Consider the following 13,885-nt stretch of genomic DNA (forward strand, 5'->3'; position numbering starts at 1 on the left):
TATATATATATATATAAATCTGTTTTGAAATTTACTTCTAACTTTATGAACCTTACCTTAAAATTACTGAATTTTCTTCAACAATGGGTTCGTGTTCAAATGGTTGAGGCGCTAAGCTCAAGTTAGAAGACAAGAAAATCATTCCAATTCGTACCGCTGTTTAGGCATTTTAATTAGGCATTGTATGTTCGGTACATATCTTCTGCCGATGGTGCCGATGGAGTCGTTAGTAACGGAGACTGAGTGTGTTACCCCATGTACTATTTTAATATATAAAATATTGAGTAAGAAGTATTTACAATTAAGGTATAAGCCTGTACCTTGAACTCTGATTAAATGGTAAAAATGACGTCACGGGGCTGTACGTAGAAGACATTTACTAATTTTTAACTGTTTGTTAAATACTAAATTGAGAATCGCTGTTGTTTCCTTTAATAGCATTAAAGTGAAAAGTATTTTAGTGATACTTCATTCTCAATCTTTCCGAAACTTAATAGATATCAATTTAGATTAATATTTTTTTGTTAATTAGTTTGTTTTAACATTTAAAGCACTAGTTTTTCATATCGTAAAGAGTATATACAAATAAGTAATTCCAATAAAATTTTTTAAAGGATGCATCTAAATATACCATAGCAATGCATCATTCTGTACATAATATTTAATTCACGATTATGATAATATATATGCTACTAATGTACTACATACTTGTAATTAAGTTGACTACATTTTGAACTGTGTCTTACATTAAAATATATCACCGGTATTTATGTAGTATTGATAACTACATCAATATATCTCATATATATCTATACATATAATAATCTTCAAAACATTTAATATTTAAAGGCAGAATAGTAGTAAAAAAATTAGACGAAGACTTGCTAACTTGATTACAATTACGTTTCGCCCAAGTCTGATTGACTAGAATAGTGTCTTATATTGCATTTGATGCAGAATTCTTACTTGATATATTTTTTTATTATTTTGTTTTAATTTAAGTGAAAAATATTATTTATAGTAATTTAATAATCTATGGTTTTGAAACACAGCATGAAACACCGGAGTCTTTATCTGCACTAAAGGCAAAAGCTTCCAAACACGACTCACTTCCGAACAATAATTTTTCTAATTTGCATTTATTTGCAGTTACTTAGATAAGAGAAGCAGTTGTTCCTTATTGAAATTCCTTCAATTTACAAAATCAATAATTTATACATTTTTGAATATGAATTAAATTTTTTTCTAACTGCTTTTGGTATTTTATATTTTAGTACAAATATAATTCTGGTAATCTACAATTTTTAGTAATTATAAGATTATTTTTTCTAATACAGATGATTTCAGATTATTTTTTAGATTATTTCTTCCTTTCCATAATACAATTTTGCTTATAATTAGAGCGTCAGAAGAAAATATATTAATAAGATACCGGAGTCCCAACTGCATCAAAGGGTGTCTTGTATTCAAAATAAATTTCAAACTGTTTTCGATTGTTTTCTTATCACATATTTGTAAGAAATATTAAATTAATTTAGATAAATATTACTTTTCCTTAAATATACATTCATAAACTATAATTTTTTTTCATAGTTTCTATTAACAATTTAATAAATTGTTTCCCTGTTGCCTATATCTTTAAAAATTATTTTACCAGGTACCGATATTTCATCGTAAATTATTCTAAATTTACCAATTCGTACTGTCTTGCAGTGGGACAAAACCCCGTGAAGTCTTTTACCATCTTCTATTTTATTTAAAATATCGTGAACTTTGGTTTCAACTCGTTTCCGAATATTCATGTCAGAGATATTTTCTAGTTTCCACTGAAACACGCCTTCCAAGGGTAAGTTTTCCTATAAACGAAAATATAAACATGGGATATTTTAGAAAAGAAAAGAAAGATAAATACTTTTAAATATGTTTTTAAATACTAACAATTAAAATGCTAACAAGAAATTGAATCAAATGGGCAACAATCAATAAATAAATGCGTCATCCATATACTTGACAATTCTTCCAGATTTTGGGGACATTTTTATTGTGACATTTAAACTGATAGCGAAACTTAAGCTTTTCTATTTAATTTTTGGATTTACAAAGTTAATATATAATAATTTTAAGCCCCATTAAACATGGAATAGTTAGAGATATAAAAAAAAAATGCTTGATATTTTAGTCTCTTGTGAACCTAAAAAAAAAGACAAACATCGAACATCATTGCGCCCTAATTACGTATTTTATCTAAACTGACAGTTATGAACACGATGAATGGGCAAAAGCCATGTTTGCCGATTCATCGTGCTTTGCCCAACCAGCTCCATATTATAAGTGAAGGTTTTTGCGTTTAAAATTGGCGAAATATTAAAATATTTTTGCCTAGAGTTGATTTTTTTAAAACTCTCATTCCTCTATCACTTGGGCAAATCCTTCGTGTAAAAATTTTGGCAGACATGATTATCCCGTTTATGCTAACATGATTTCCCCGTTTTTTTCTGAAACAGAAACACAAGTAGCACATATATTATCTACCACAATATGTCAAAAATAAATAATGGAATAATAACCTAGTATAGAGAAAATAATTCCTATCACTTCCTTTCACATAGGTGTTTTTCATTTGTAGAATTTTTGTTACCGGGCATATATAGGTTAAAAAAGTCTCGTTTATTTTTATTTCTAACCATTAATCTTGGAAATCGGTATTTATTCGGTATTACCATTTTTACCAATTCCACAGACAATTCTTATGCACTCACCGGAATAATTGCATTTCGAGTGATATCAAAACTTATATGCTATTCTTATTCCTGGATTTAAAGATTTAGTTTCAAGCAATTTTAAGAAAAAGCCGAAATCATTCGATTCAAAACTCTCTCTTTGCTGCTTTCAAACAGAGTAGACAGAAAGAGAAAATTTATGCAAAACCACTTCATCTACTCTGATATTTGTGAAGAGCGAAATATAAACTTTTCATCACTAATTATTCTACAATGGGTAAAAAATAAGTTACATAAGTTTTAACTGTTAGAAGAATCGTTGCTATATGTTTCTCTAAAAATTTAAAATCTAGTTCAGGGGTTTCCAATTTACATGAGGCCGGGAGCCGCAATTAAAAACACCAGTCAAATGGCGGGCCACAACTTTCTCAAAATTTTATATAGGACTCTTGTATGTTTGAAAGAACATTAAGTATTACTGTAAGATTTTTATCAAGTTGTACAAAGCAAAAGTATTGAACTGCAAATTAAAATAAGAAGTAGATTTTTAAAAATATTTAATTGGCTTCAATAACTTTAATTGTGCACCTATGCATTAAACAATTAATGTGCAACAGATATCAAATTGTTAAGATATAAAACTAAAAAATTTAAAACCCATATAGATTTTTTACAAAAATTGTCCTAAAAAAATGACAACTAATATATTTTAGTTCGCGGGCCACAAAAAAAAGCTTCGCGGGCCGGATGCGGTCCGAGGGCCGCCAGTTGGTAACCACTGATCTAGACCATTAGCCCAGCGTACGACGTGTATTCAATTAATTCTTGATTTTAATACCACACCCTGTAGGGGACATCTGAAAATAGAGGTCGGGCCTCTTCACGATTTCTTAAATGTATTCTGATTTGACCATATAATGAATCGCATCAGAACTTAGCTCAAATCTTAGTATGCCATCGGGAAACGACAATAATATATTACAGTAAATGGTATGTATATTTTAGACACGGTCAAACTCATGTATAATTTAGAAGGAAAAAAAAACAATTAAAAAATTAGTGGTAATAAATTTAAATTTTTAAATTTACTTAATGACAGAATAAATTTTTTTTCTTCATGTTTCTTTGTTGACCACCAAGCATTATTATATCAAATATGCACATAAGTAAGTAAAAAGGGACTTCCTTCGCTAACTTTTAGAACCGAAGTTTATTTAATGCGCAAACTACCTGGATGAAACCGGATGAAAGTCTTCTCTTGTAGGAGGCGATAGGTTTACTGGTTAAGCGACACAGTATTTAATCAATCACATTTTGTTTTAAAAAATCTTTTAACATAAAGCACAAATCGCTTCATTGCAGACTTGCATGCGATGGCCACGATTCTCTTAGCTTATCATGATTACATTTTTTGACCAAAAATTTTCTTCTCCGTATAGGAACAGCAGTACATGTATGAGGAAATACAAAAAAATATTTACATACATATATTTTCATACATTATACATACGCTTTTTGTAACCTGGGAAGAAATGCTTCTCTACAGAAGTTGGCCACTGTGGGTCGTATTCAAATTTCTTTTGGTAGAGCATCGAATTGGAAGATACCATTAGCCTCCCAAGACCCGAGCTTTAAATAATGGTAGAATAAAAGATAGAGTAGAATCAAAGATAATATAGATGAGAAGAAAGTGAACTCAAAAATGCAATAAAATACATTTTTCAAAGATTTCAATTCATTTAACTTAATTATTTTAAGTTATTTTCAATTTATTTCAAAAATAAAAATAATATAAACACTAATTTTTGAATTTTTTGTAAAATTTAAATGTAATTTTTCATAATATCGAAGCTAATCAAGTCTTCGAAGCTAATCCCAGTGTACGTCTTCGATGCGCATGAACCATCTGACTTCACCAGTCAAATCTTATTTTGGAATTTTGTCATACTGTGCAAGCGAGATATTGCACCTAGTAGGCTAAGTGTGGTCATGGGTAGATAAAGAAACCATTTCGTGTCCAGCAGAGCCTGGTTTGTACGACGTTGGGCCCATATCCAAAAGGCCGTGAGTTCGATCTCCAACGGCCGAAAATTCTCCACGTGACTGGTGCAAGTTAAATCTCTCTAGGCACTAAGTTCTCCAAGTTTCCATAACGAATCATACATCTGGGGATACTCAATGAGAGAGTGATCATTCTCTAGTTAAGATTAAACTTACAATCTGTGGATGAATGAAAGGATCCGCTCTATAAACGTCTGTGACACGTGAGTGGCTGAAAATGAAGCTACTAAAAAAACGTGAAACGCATTCTTCTGCTTTCCAAGCAGGATTGTTGGCATTGACAGGTGGCATTAGAAACAAAAACAACACGGAAGTCTTTTCATTATGTTTTAGTTGTGTATGAACCATGTAACTTTAACCAGTAGAAGCTTACTTTGGCATTTTATCACTGGGATGCCAATTGCTTCGCTTACAACAAAATATTTTATAGAGGTGTGGAAAATTATAAACTGAACCTTTCAGATTTTTGCCATTACAAGTACAGTTTGGAGAAACGAAAAAGTTAAAGGGAAAAAAAGTTATAATTTTTTCCTGCTTACCAAATAATTTTTGTAATACGCCATTTGGGGGTGCAGTTATATAACTGGAAGAGGAGACCTGGGTTCGAATCCCAGTGATTGCAGGTCGAAAAGAATTCTGCACCCTGCTCGCACAGACCACAGTGCTGATGTAAAATATCCTCAGTAGTAGATGGATCATGTGTTATAGTCCTCTTGCAGTAAGACTAACAGTGGGAGGTTTTCCTCTCCTTGTAAGGCAAATGCGGTTAGATCCATCAAAAAGTTCTCCACGAAGGCAAATTTCACCCAATACTTAATCGAGGAGTTCCCTTGTCTTTTGGATTGTGTTCAAAATTGCAAGGATACGGAATTGAACATCGCAGTAGTCGTAAGCTCAAAATTGGGTCGGCTGTTTAATGACTATTTTAAAATTATAAAATATATAACTAGAAGAAAAACCACTTAAGGGGAAATTAATATTTAACTATCATTTTAATTTTACTGAAAACACTGGTTAAAAACTTCTGTCATTACTGCAGAAACTATCTAGTAACACTTATCTTTTTTTAATAATTTTAACGACTATTTTTATTGTAGAAACTGCACAGTCACATGCGTTTTTTCTCTCCAACTTTTAATAATTTCGGCAATAAACTTAAACTTACGTCGCATTTTTTCAGCGTCTGTTCTTCTAAATTCTCCTTCAACGACTTCCTTTCTTTCTTGATCTTTCGTTCTCTTTGTTGGTATATCAACTGTCTATTCGTCATATTGGGAATCTAGGATTATTTTTATTAAAAAAAGAAACCGTTACGACATTTCTAACTAGTAGTACTAGTAATTTAATCAAAACACTGAATATAATGCACAACAAATCATTGACGTATAAATTTTACAACATATTCGATGCACATGAACCAATTATGAGCAAATTAATAGAATGAAAAATTGTAGAAATTTTCAATTGTTTAGTACACCAGCATTATTGACAATAATTTTTTTTTTTAAACTATGCATTTATAAAACAATCTGCACCATTCCCTCGTTTTTTTCCAAGTTTCTTCATCTAAATTTGCTTTAAATTAAGGCATGCATATCTATCAAAAAGTCATTCGAATTTGTAAAAAGCAGATTAAATCTTAATCTGACAAATAAAGTTTTTTTTCAATCTATCACTAAATATTACTAAGCAATATACACCAGTCTTATGCTTTAGTTCATTTCTCATGTTAATCCACGTGCAACTTACAGCATGTTATGACTTTTAAGCTTACAATGGTGAGACCTGTCTTCTGTTGTGATAAAGACAGTTTAAGAAGAACCGCTTTATTAGAGGAAAGTACACCCTCTGAAATTCTGGAAGATTTATGATTATTCTTGAACCATGCCATTGTACAAATGCTCTGAAATCTTATCTGTGCAAGCAATATGCATTGAATAAGTGAAATAAAAGCAATGATAACAGTATTCTAATGTATTTATGAAGAAGATCTTTTGAATTCGAGGCATTATAATGAAGACAAAAGGCTCACAGGACTCAGGATCATTAATGCACCATACAGCGCGATTATTATGAGCTCGCGCAAATAAACAAAACCGAAATGAAAGCATTCTGGGAACATGTGAATGGCTTATGCACATCTGCTCATCAATCATTTGTCACTGATAGTTTATCAATGACCATTGTTGAATGTATTACTTATCTTAAAATTGTATGAGCTAATCAACAAGTCTTAGTTTTTTTTTTACATAAAAAAGTATATTTATAGTTTGATGCTGTTAAAGAAAAGTTTACAAAATCAATTTTTAAATTTGTATAAGTTCTTTTTACATATGAAAGAAAAATAATTATTTAAATTTTTAGGTTTTAGAGCAGCGGTTCCCGAAAGGTGTTCCAAGTTACCTTTGGATCACACGGATTCCGAAAGTTGGATTTTTTTTTTTTTTTTAGCAAAAACTTTCTTTATGACTTTTGAAACCTGTAATTATATCTAATCAATAATCAATTATTTGTTTAATGTTTGGTTCCATAAAAAATTATTTAAGTAAAATATTAGTTAAAATAATAGCAAAATTTAAAAAAAGATATACTATATTTATTCTAATAATTACCATCTATTGAATAAATTATGAAAAGGATTATGTATTAATAAAAAACTTCATTGCTAATTCGAACCGAACTTTTCATTTCAGAAATTTCTTTTCAGTAAATTCTTCAATTCCAGCTTTTCTGAGTATCATTCTTTACATTCATAAAAATTCGTTTAAATTTAATGAAAACTATAATCCAGCATTCGCGAACACCAAAAATTATGCAGCCATTGGGACAGAACTGCTGTGTTATTTTTGACAACTCAGCACCTTAACTCTTAAGGAGGCATGAAAATTCAATCAAAAATCTCAGACGAGAAAATACTATAATAATTGTGGTCAACATATATTCACATTCATTTCAACGAATGAAAAAAACGGTTTTACCTTCATATTTTTCAAAATTTTAGTTAAAATTGGCGTAGCTTAAGAGATAAAAACTATTAAAATTTTTTATGTTTGTATTTTTGTCAAAATTTACTCGGGCAGTTTTTATACCATGGACACTGAAAGGGTTATTTGTGCCATCACGGCTGTATTTAATCTCTGTCATAACCATCACTTACTTTAAATGCTGGTTTCTAACTTCTCTCGGTATTTACTCACTTATTATCTCGCCAAGCATTTTTCAGCTTCTTTTTGGCATCTTTTATTCAACATAGCAATAGATTGTAAAAAAATTTACAGAATACAAATACAACCTATCACTTGCAAAAAATAAGAAAATATTTAAACAATTGAACTATATCCAAATTTATTTTCAGTTTTGACGAAAACTGTTGACGGGATAATGCTAAGTATTTCCCAGAGAAATGAAAACATGCATTCCAGGTATTATGGGTTTACATTAGGCACGACATTGGACAGATGGCACACTGAACTCCTTCAAAGGCCTTGGGTAGCAATAACGCTAATGATTGAACATTTAAAATTCATAACTTAATTTAATGATATATTGGATTTCTATGGCAGTTACTGTAAATTGTCGTACTTGGTGAGATTTACCCATATGAATTTCAATTGATTGTAAACAGCAATTTATTCTTGCTATGGGAATCATTTATATATATATGGACCATCACCAGGAGGGGTTTTATCACATTATGAAAGTTCGGAGCGAAGCTCCAAGAAAAGCTAGAATAAGAGCTCTGTTATGACAACAGAGCTGCGATAGTTTTTATAGAAAGTTCATGAGGGAAGTTAGGTTTCAACATTAGCGAGAATGTATTCATGATGAAAATACTTACCATTAGAATATATGAATTCCTAAATGTAAAATGGTATTGCGACCTGGCCAATAATTCATTTAATTAAAGAAATAGCAAGATAAAAAAATTTCTTAAAGTAATCTGCTAAATCTGTTTGTTTGCGTAAACTCTGCGCTAAGCTTGTGGTTAATAAATCGAACATTCATAAAAAAAAAAAAATTGAAAGAAAAAAATGGTAATGACATACAACTGATTTATTTTGAGCTATATAATAAGAGGCTTCGTAGATATACACGTGTAGAATTTTTCGCACAAAGCTCGTGGTCAATCAATTTAACATTTATAAAAGCTTTTGAAAGAAAAATAAATTATAGTGACATATAACTGATTTATTTTGAACCATAGTATACGAGGCTACGTTGATAAGCACGTGTAAAATTATCAACATTATTTTTTGTAGGTTTTGTGCAAATTTCTTTTTCTAATTTACTAATATTACGAGTTCACCCTTTGCATCAATATGTTCACCCTGTTCTAAAGCAAAAAGTAACGGTTTAATCATATTTTATCAGCCATTCCAGCTTTCACTCTTTTTGAGACATTACGTAAATGCGTATTATATGTTACTGAAAAAATAATTTGTTATAGCATTTTCTATGTAAATTCTTTTTTTTTGTGCAACATATTCATTAAGGTTGCAAACGTGAACAAAAATCTACATCAGGATGTGCAAACTATTTTATCAGGACTGTTAAGTACTACGCCTTTTTAAAAATACTTTATAGAGTGGTAGACAATTACAAACTAAAACTTATTGAATTTTTGGTAAATTTGCCAACATCGTAAGAGCCTCACCACGAAAGAACTGAAACAGTGTGAAGTTTCACGTAAATTTTTGAATAATTTTCATGTAATGGAGAGAGAAATGGCCTTAAAAACAAATAATCACACATAAAAATATAAACACAGCTATTACTAGAAGAAATTTTCCAAAATAGCGAAAAAGTTGGAAGGCCTGTATCGTACCTTCCAATTTCTGCTCTTTCCAAAACTAGTTCCCCGAAGTGATAGTAAATTGCAAATTTAGGAATGAATTATAGAAAAATATGTGTTATTATTTTGCAATTGTTGGTAGTCACCAATATGAGGTTTTCGAGGAATCACATATTTGTTTATTCATTAATTTGTAAAGGTATTTATAATAATTCCTTATTAAACCCATGAATCCAAGAATGAAATAAAACAGCAAAAATTTTACTGTTCATTTAAATATAAAAATAAAATATTCCAAAATTGTCAGCAATGACCTGTAGACATCTTAGTTAACATTTTGATATTAAAGTTATTAATGTGAAAAAAAAAAGTTTATTTACGTGCATAATAAAAGTGTATTACAATACAGCTTTAGTCATAGTAAGCCTTAATCTTACGTAGGCGTTGCTCAAAAGATAATGCCATGGTGCTAAGAACTTGAATTTGCTGTTTCTTTTTCAATGATCTCATAAAATGAAAAATGTTAAGCTGGTGGATCACTCGATGGCTCGCGACTACAAATGTCCCGCATATTAAGCTAAGAATTTTGACAATTATAAATGAAAAGAAAGAAAGATACTGTTAAGCGTTCATTATGAGAATTATTAAAAGAAAAATATTGATTACCTCATTTTTTCTTCTAAATTAATTAATATAATTATTACTAATAATAACAATTTTTGCAGCTACGAAAATTTCTTCCCTGAATAAATTTAAGAATTATTTTAAGTTAAGTAAAGCATTCCAGTAACAGCCCGCTGTAGGCAAACTATCATGATCTATTAAAATTATGTATTTTTTTGAACTATTCTAATATGTTTTTTTTCTAATTTGAAAATTATCAGTGCTTTGAAGATTTTGTTAAAAAAATAACTTGTTAATTAACGTGAGAAATACAATTATATAAACTCAGGGCCATACTCTAAAATTAAGAAACAGTTTTCAAAAAGTATGATTAGTCATGAACTAAATAATTAAACTTATACCTTCATTTATTTTTTATAAATTATAAATGTAGATCAGTATTTACAAACCAATGAACCACATAATCTATAAAAATTATATTTTCATATGAACTGCAAAACATGCTTTTCTCTAATTTAAAAATTATCAGAGCTTCATAAATTTTGTAGCATAAATAATGATTTCGAACTTATTAATTAACGTGAGAAATATGAATAAACTCATGGTCGCATTCTAAAATTAGGAAATGGTCTTAATCAAGTATGATTAGTCATGAACAAAATATTTAATAATCAAACTTATACATTCTCTTATTTATTATAAATTTTAACTATAGATCAATATAACAAACCAATGAACCACATAATTTATGAAAATTATACTTTTTTTATGAACACCAGAACGTGCTTTTCTCTAATTTAAAAATTATCGGAGCTTTATAAACTTTTTAACACAAATTATTTAGAACGTATTAATTAACGTGAGAAAAATTATTAAACTCAGGGTCGTATTCTAAAATCAGGAAATGGTTTTAATCAAGTATGATTTCTTGAAATAAATATTCAATAATTAAACCTATACTTATTATTTATTTATTTCTTACAAATTATAACTATAGATCAAGCATTACAAACCAATGAACCACATGTTCTATGAAAATTATATTTTTCATGAACAGCAAAACGTGCTTTTCTCTAATTTAAAAATTATCAGAACTTTATAAATTTTGTGACATAAATAATGATTTGGGACATATTAATTAACGTGAGAAAAATTATTAAACTCAAGGCCATTTTTTCAAAAATTAGGAAATGGTTTTAATCAAGTATGATTAGTCATGAACTAAATATTTAATAATTAAATTTATATAAAACGTTTATTTTTATAAATTATAACTATAGATCAGTATTACACGCCAATGAACCACTTAATCTATGAGAAATATTTTCTTTTTTTTATGAACAAACAAAACGTGCTTTTCTTTAATTTAAACATTATGAAAGCTTTATAAATTGTTTAGCATAAATAATGATTTAGAACTCATTAATAAAAGTACGAAATTCAAATAAACTTAATGCCAATGAAATTACTAACAAATGAAGCATATGTTCTATGAAAGTTATATTTCTTTATGAACAGCAAAATGTGCTTTTCTCAAATATAAAAATTATCAGAGCTTTATAAATTTTGTAGCATAAATAATGATTTAGAATTTATTAATTAACGTACGAAATTCAATTAAACTCTATGTCGTATTCCAAAATCAGGAAATGGTTTTTATCAAGTATGATTAGTTAATAACTAAATAATTAATATTTAAACGTATACATTTACAACTAAAATTAATTTTTATAAATTTTAACTGTTGATGAGTATTACAAAGGCATAAATTAAATTAATTTAGATTCATAAAAAAGATATAGACACATAGAATAAAAGATACTTAAGTATTAAAAAAACTTACTTGAAAAAAATATAATCCTTCAGTGACTTGATAATTTATGAAATATATTAGTTCCTTCATACAACTTTCAATGGAATCTTTAACACAAGATTAGTAAAAATATTACAAAACACAAAATGATTGAAATTATGCTTCGTCTTCCAAAAATGCATATCAAACCGAGAAATTTCGAGCAAATTCTCTAAAAAACAGCACTTTTCTTCTATCAGATTGTAGAAGATTATGAAGAGAACTTGTATTACATTCATTAACACTAACCATGGACCTAAGGGCTATGATTGGCTATGACTAGCCAATCAAAATCCAGCTCTTGTAATTTTTGGAGTTATCTTGTGGTAAGAAGGTGAAATATGAATAGATTCTATAAGTTGAGAAGTTTTGTAGCTGAAATTAGGATTCGAAGCTTTGCTCAGTATTGTTATTTACAAGAATTTTCTACGATATTTTTTAGGGTTCGAAATGTGAATAGAAAAAGAAAAAATGTATGCTGATTGAGGCGGATCGTTTGGAAATTTTAATTATTTTTTGCAATGAGGAAAATATTTGAAACTTGTTTCATATTAAAAAGTGAGTGTCAACTTAAAAGAAAATATAAATAAATGCCAAAACATATAAATATAGAATTCTTAAAAAATATTTGTTTACTCCGAAACAAGCTGCATTTAAAGTATTGCATATAATTTTTTTTAATTGTATATAATTGCATTGTATATAATTTTTTCTTGTAATTTTCTTTAAATAATTGTTAACGTACTGGCTGATAATTTGCATTTTTTTTTTAAATTTTTCGCAACCTGAATATATGTTATTTAAATCGTTGATTTGATCGTTGTTCCCCGAAAATTCTGTTTTCAAAATTATAGTTTTTATTACCATACATTTAGAAAAAAAAATGAACTAAAAAGAAAATTTAATCGAATAAATGGTATATGTCATGCTTTAAGGTTTCATGATATAACTACCAAACTTTCCCACATTCACCAAATTTTATCATGTTTAATTTAGCCATATTTTATTGTTAATTTTACCAAAGTCGTGATCAAAATGCTTCATCAAAAATTACCAAACTTCTTAATGTCCCTATAGAGTCAGAGAAACGATAAATTCAACTATATATTAGTTTTCACCTTGCTTTTTTTTCTCGGTGCATGATTTAAATTTCAAGTTCCTTTCAGATACGTATTTAAGGAAAACAATTAATCATAATCTTTCTTAATTATATGTTTTAATCTGTTGGCTTATATGAATTAAAAACAGTTTGCAATTAAAATGGTAAATTATTAAAAGGAGGAATATTAGTTTGCTTGGAAATTGTCAGTTATGTATTTCTTTTATTCGGTAGTAAAAAAGATTATTGTTTTAGAATTATGTATTAAATAAATACCCATTCAATAAAATGTAATATATACTCCCGTTTAGTAAAGACAAATCATAATGCAATATCATTGCATACAAACTACCTATGATATTGTATGATAGCTTTCATTGAGTATAGTAAATTATTGTAAATGTTTTATTGTATCAAATATATATTATATCAACGATTTAAGCATCTTGGTTTTGTTTCATTTATAATTAATACGTAAAGCGAAATCAAAATAACCTGTCAGAGCAGCCTTCAGAAGCAGAAAAAATAATAATTTTGCTCATTAATGCATTTTTTGTTTGAATTTCAAAGAAATGTCCTTTATGATTCTAAAGTATTTACAGTATATGCGGAAAAATAAATAACTCTAATTATAAATTTTAAACAAATATTTTGTTTATAGAGAGGCCAACTTAGCCCGTTTTAGAAAATATTTTTTAAGTAAAAATTTCTGATCAGACTCCGCATTTTACAGCAGC

At 28.5% G+C, this 13,885-nt stretch overlaps 1 protein-coding gene across 5 annotated transcripts in view; it reads right to left on the bottom strand.

The window, feature by feature from the left end:
• The window catches only part of LOC122271583 (uncharacterized), a 17,552-nt gene extending 5,214 nt beyond the window's left edge, over nucleotides 1–12,338 (bottom strand). For 3 of the 5 annotated variants that reach the window (XM_071185687.1, XM_071185686.1, XM_071185685.1), the window contains exons 1-3: nucleotides 12,041–12,338; nucleotides 5,947–6,060; nucleotides 1,694–1,856 (exon numbers count right to left, since the gene is read on the bottom strand). In XM_071185687.1, coding sequence (XP_071041788.1) covers nucleotides 1,694–1,856; nucleotides 5,947–6,060; nucleotides 12,041–12,100 — 337 coding nt within the window. In that variant the 5' untranslated portion in view covers nucleotides 12,101–12,338. The remainder of the gene's footprint in view (nucleotides 1–1,693; nucleotides 1,857–5,946; nucleotides 6,061–12,040) is intronic. The other 2 variants (XM_071185684.1, XR_006226479.2) reach the window with 2 other exon arrangements.
• Nucleotides 12,339–13,885: the final 1,547 nt, after the last annotated feature.

This window comes from Parasteatoda tepidariorum, chromosome 9 (genome assembly GCF_043381705.1).
Source record: "Parasteatoda tepidariorum isolate YZ-2023 chromosome 9, CAS_Ptep_4.0, whole genome shotgun sequence".
Classification (NCBI taxonomy): Eukaryota; Metazoa; Arthropoda; class Arachnida; order Araneae; family Theridiidae; genus Parasteatoda; species Parasteatoda tepidariorum.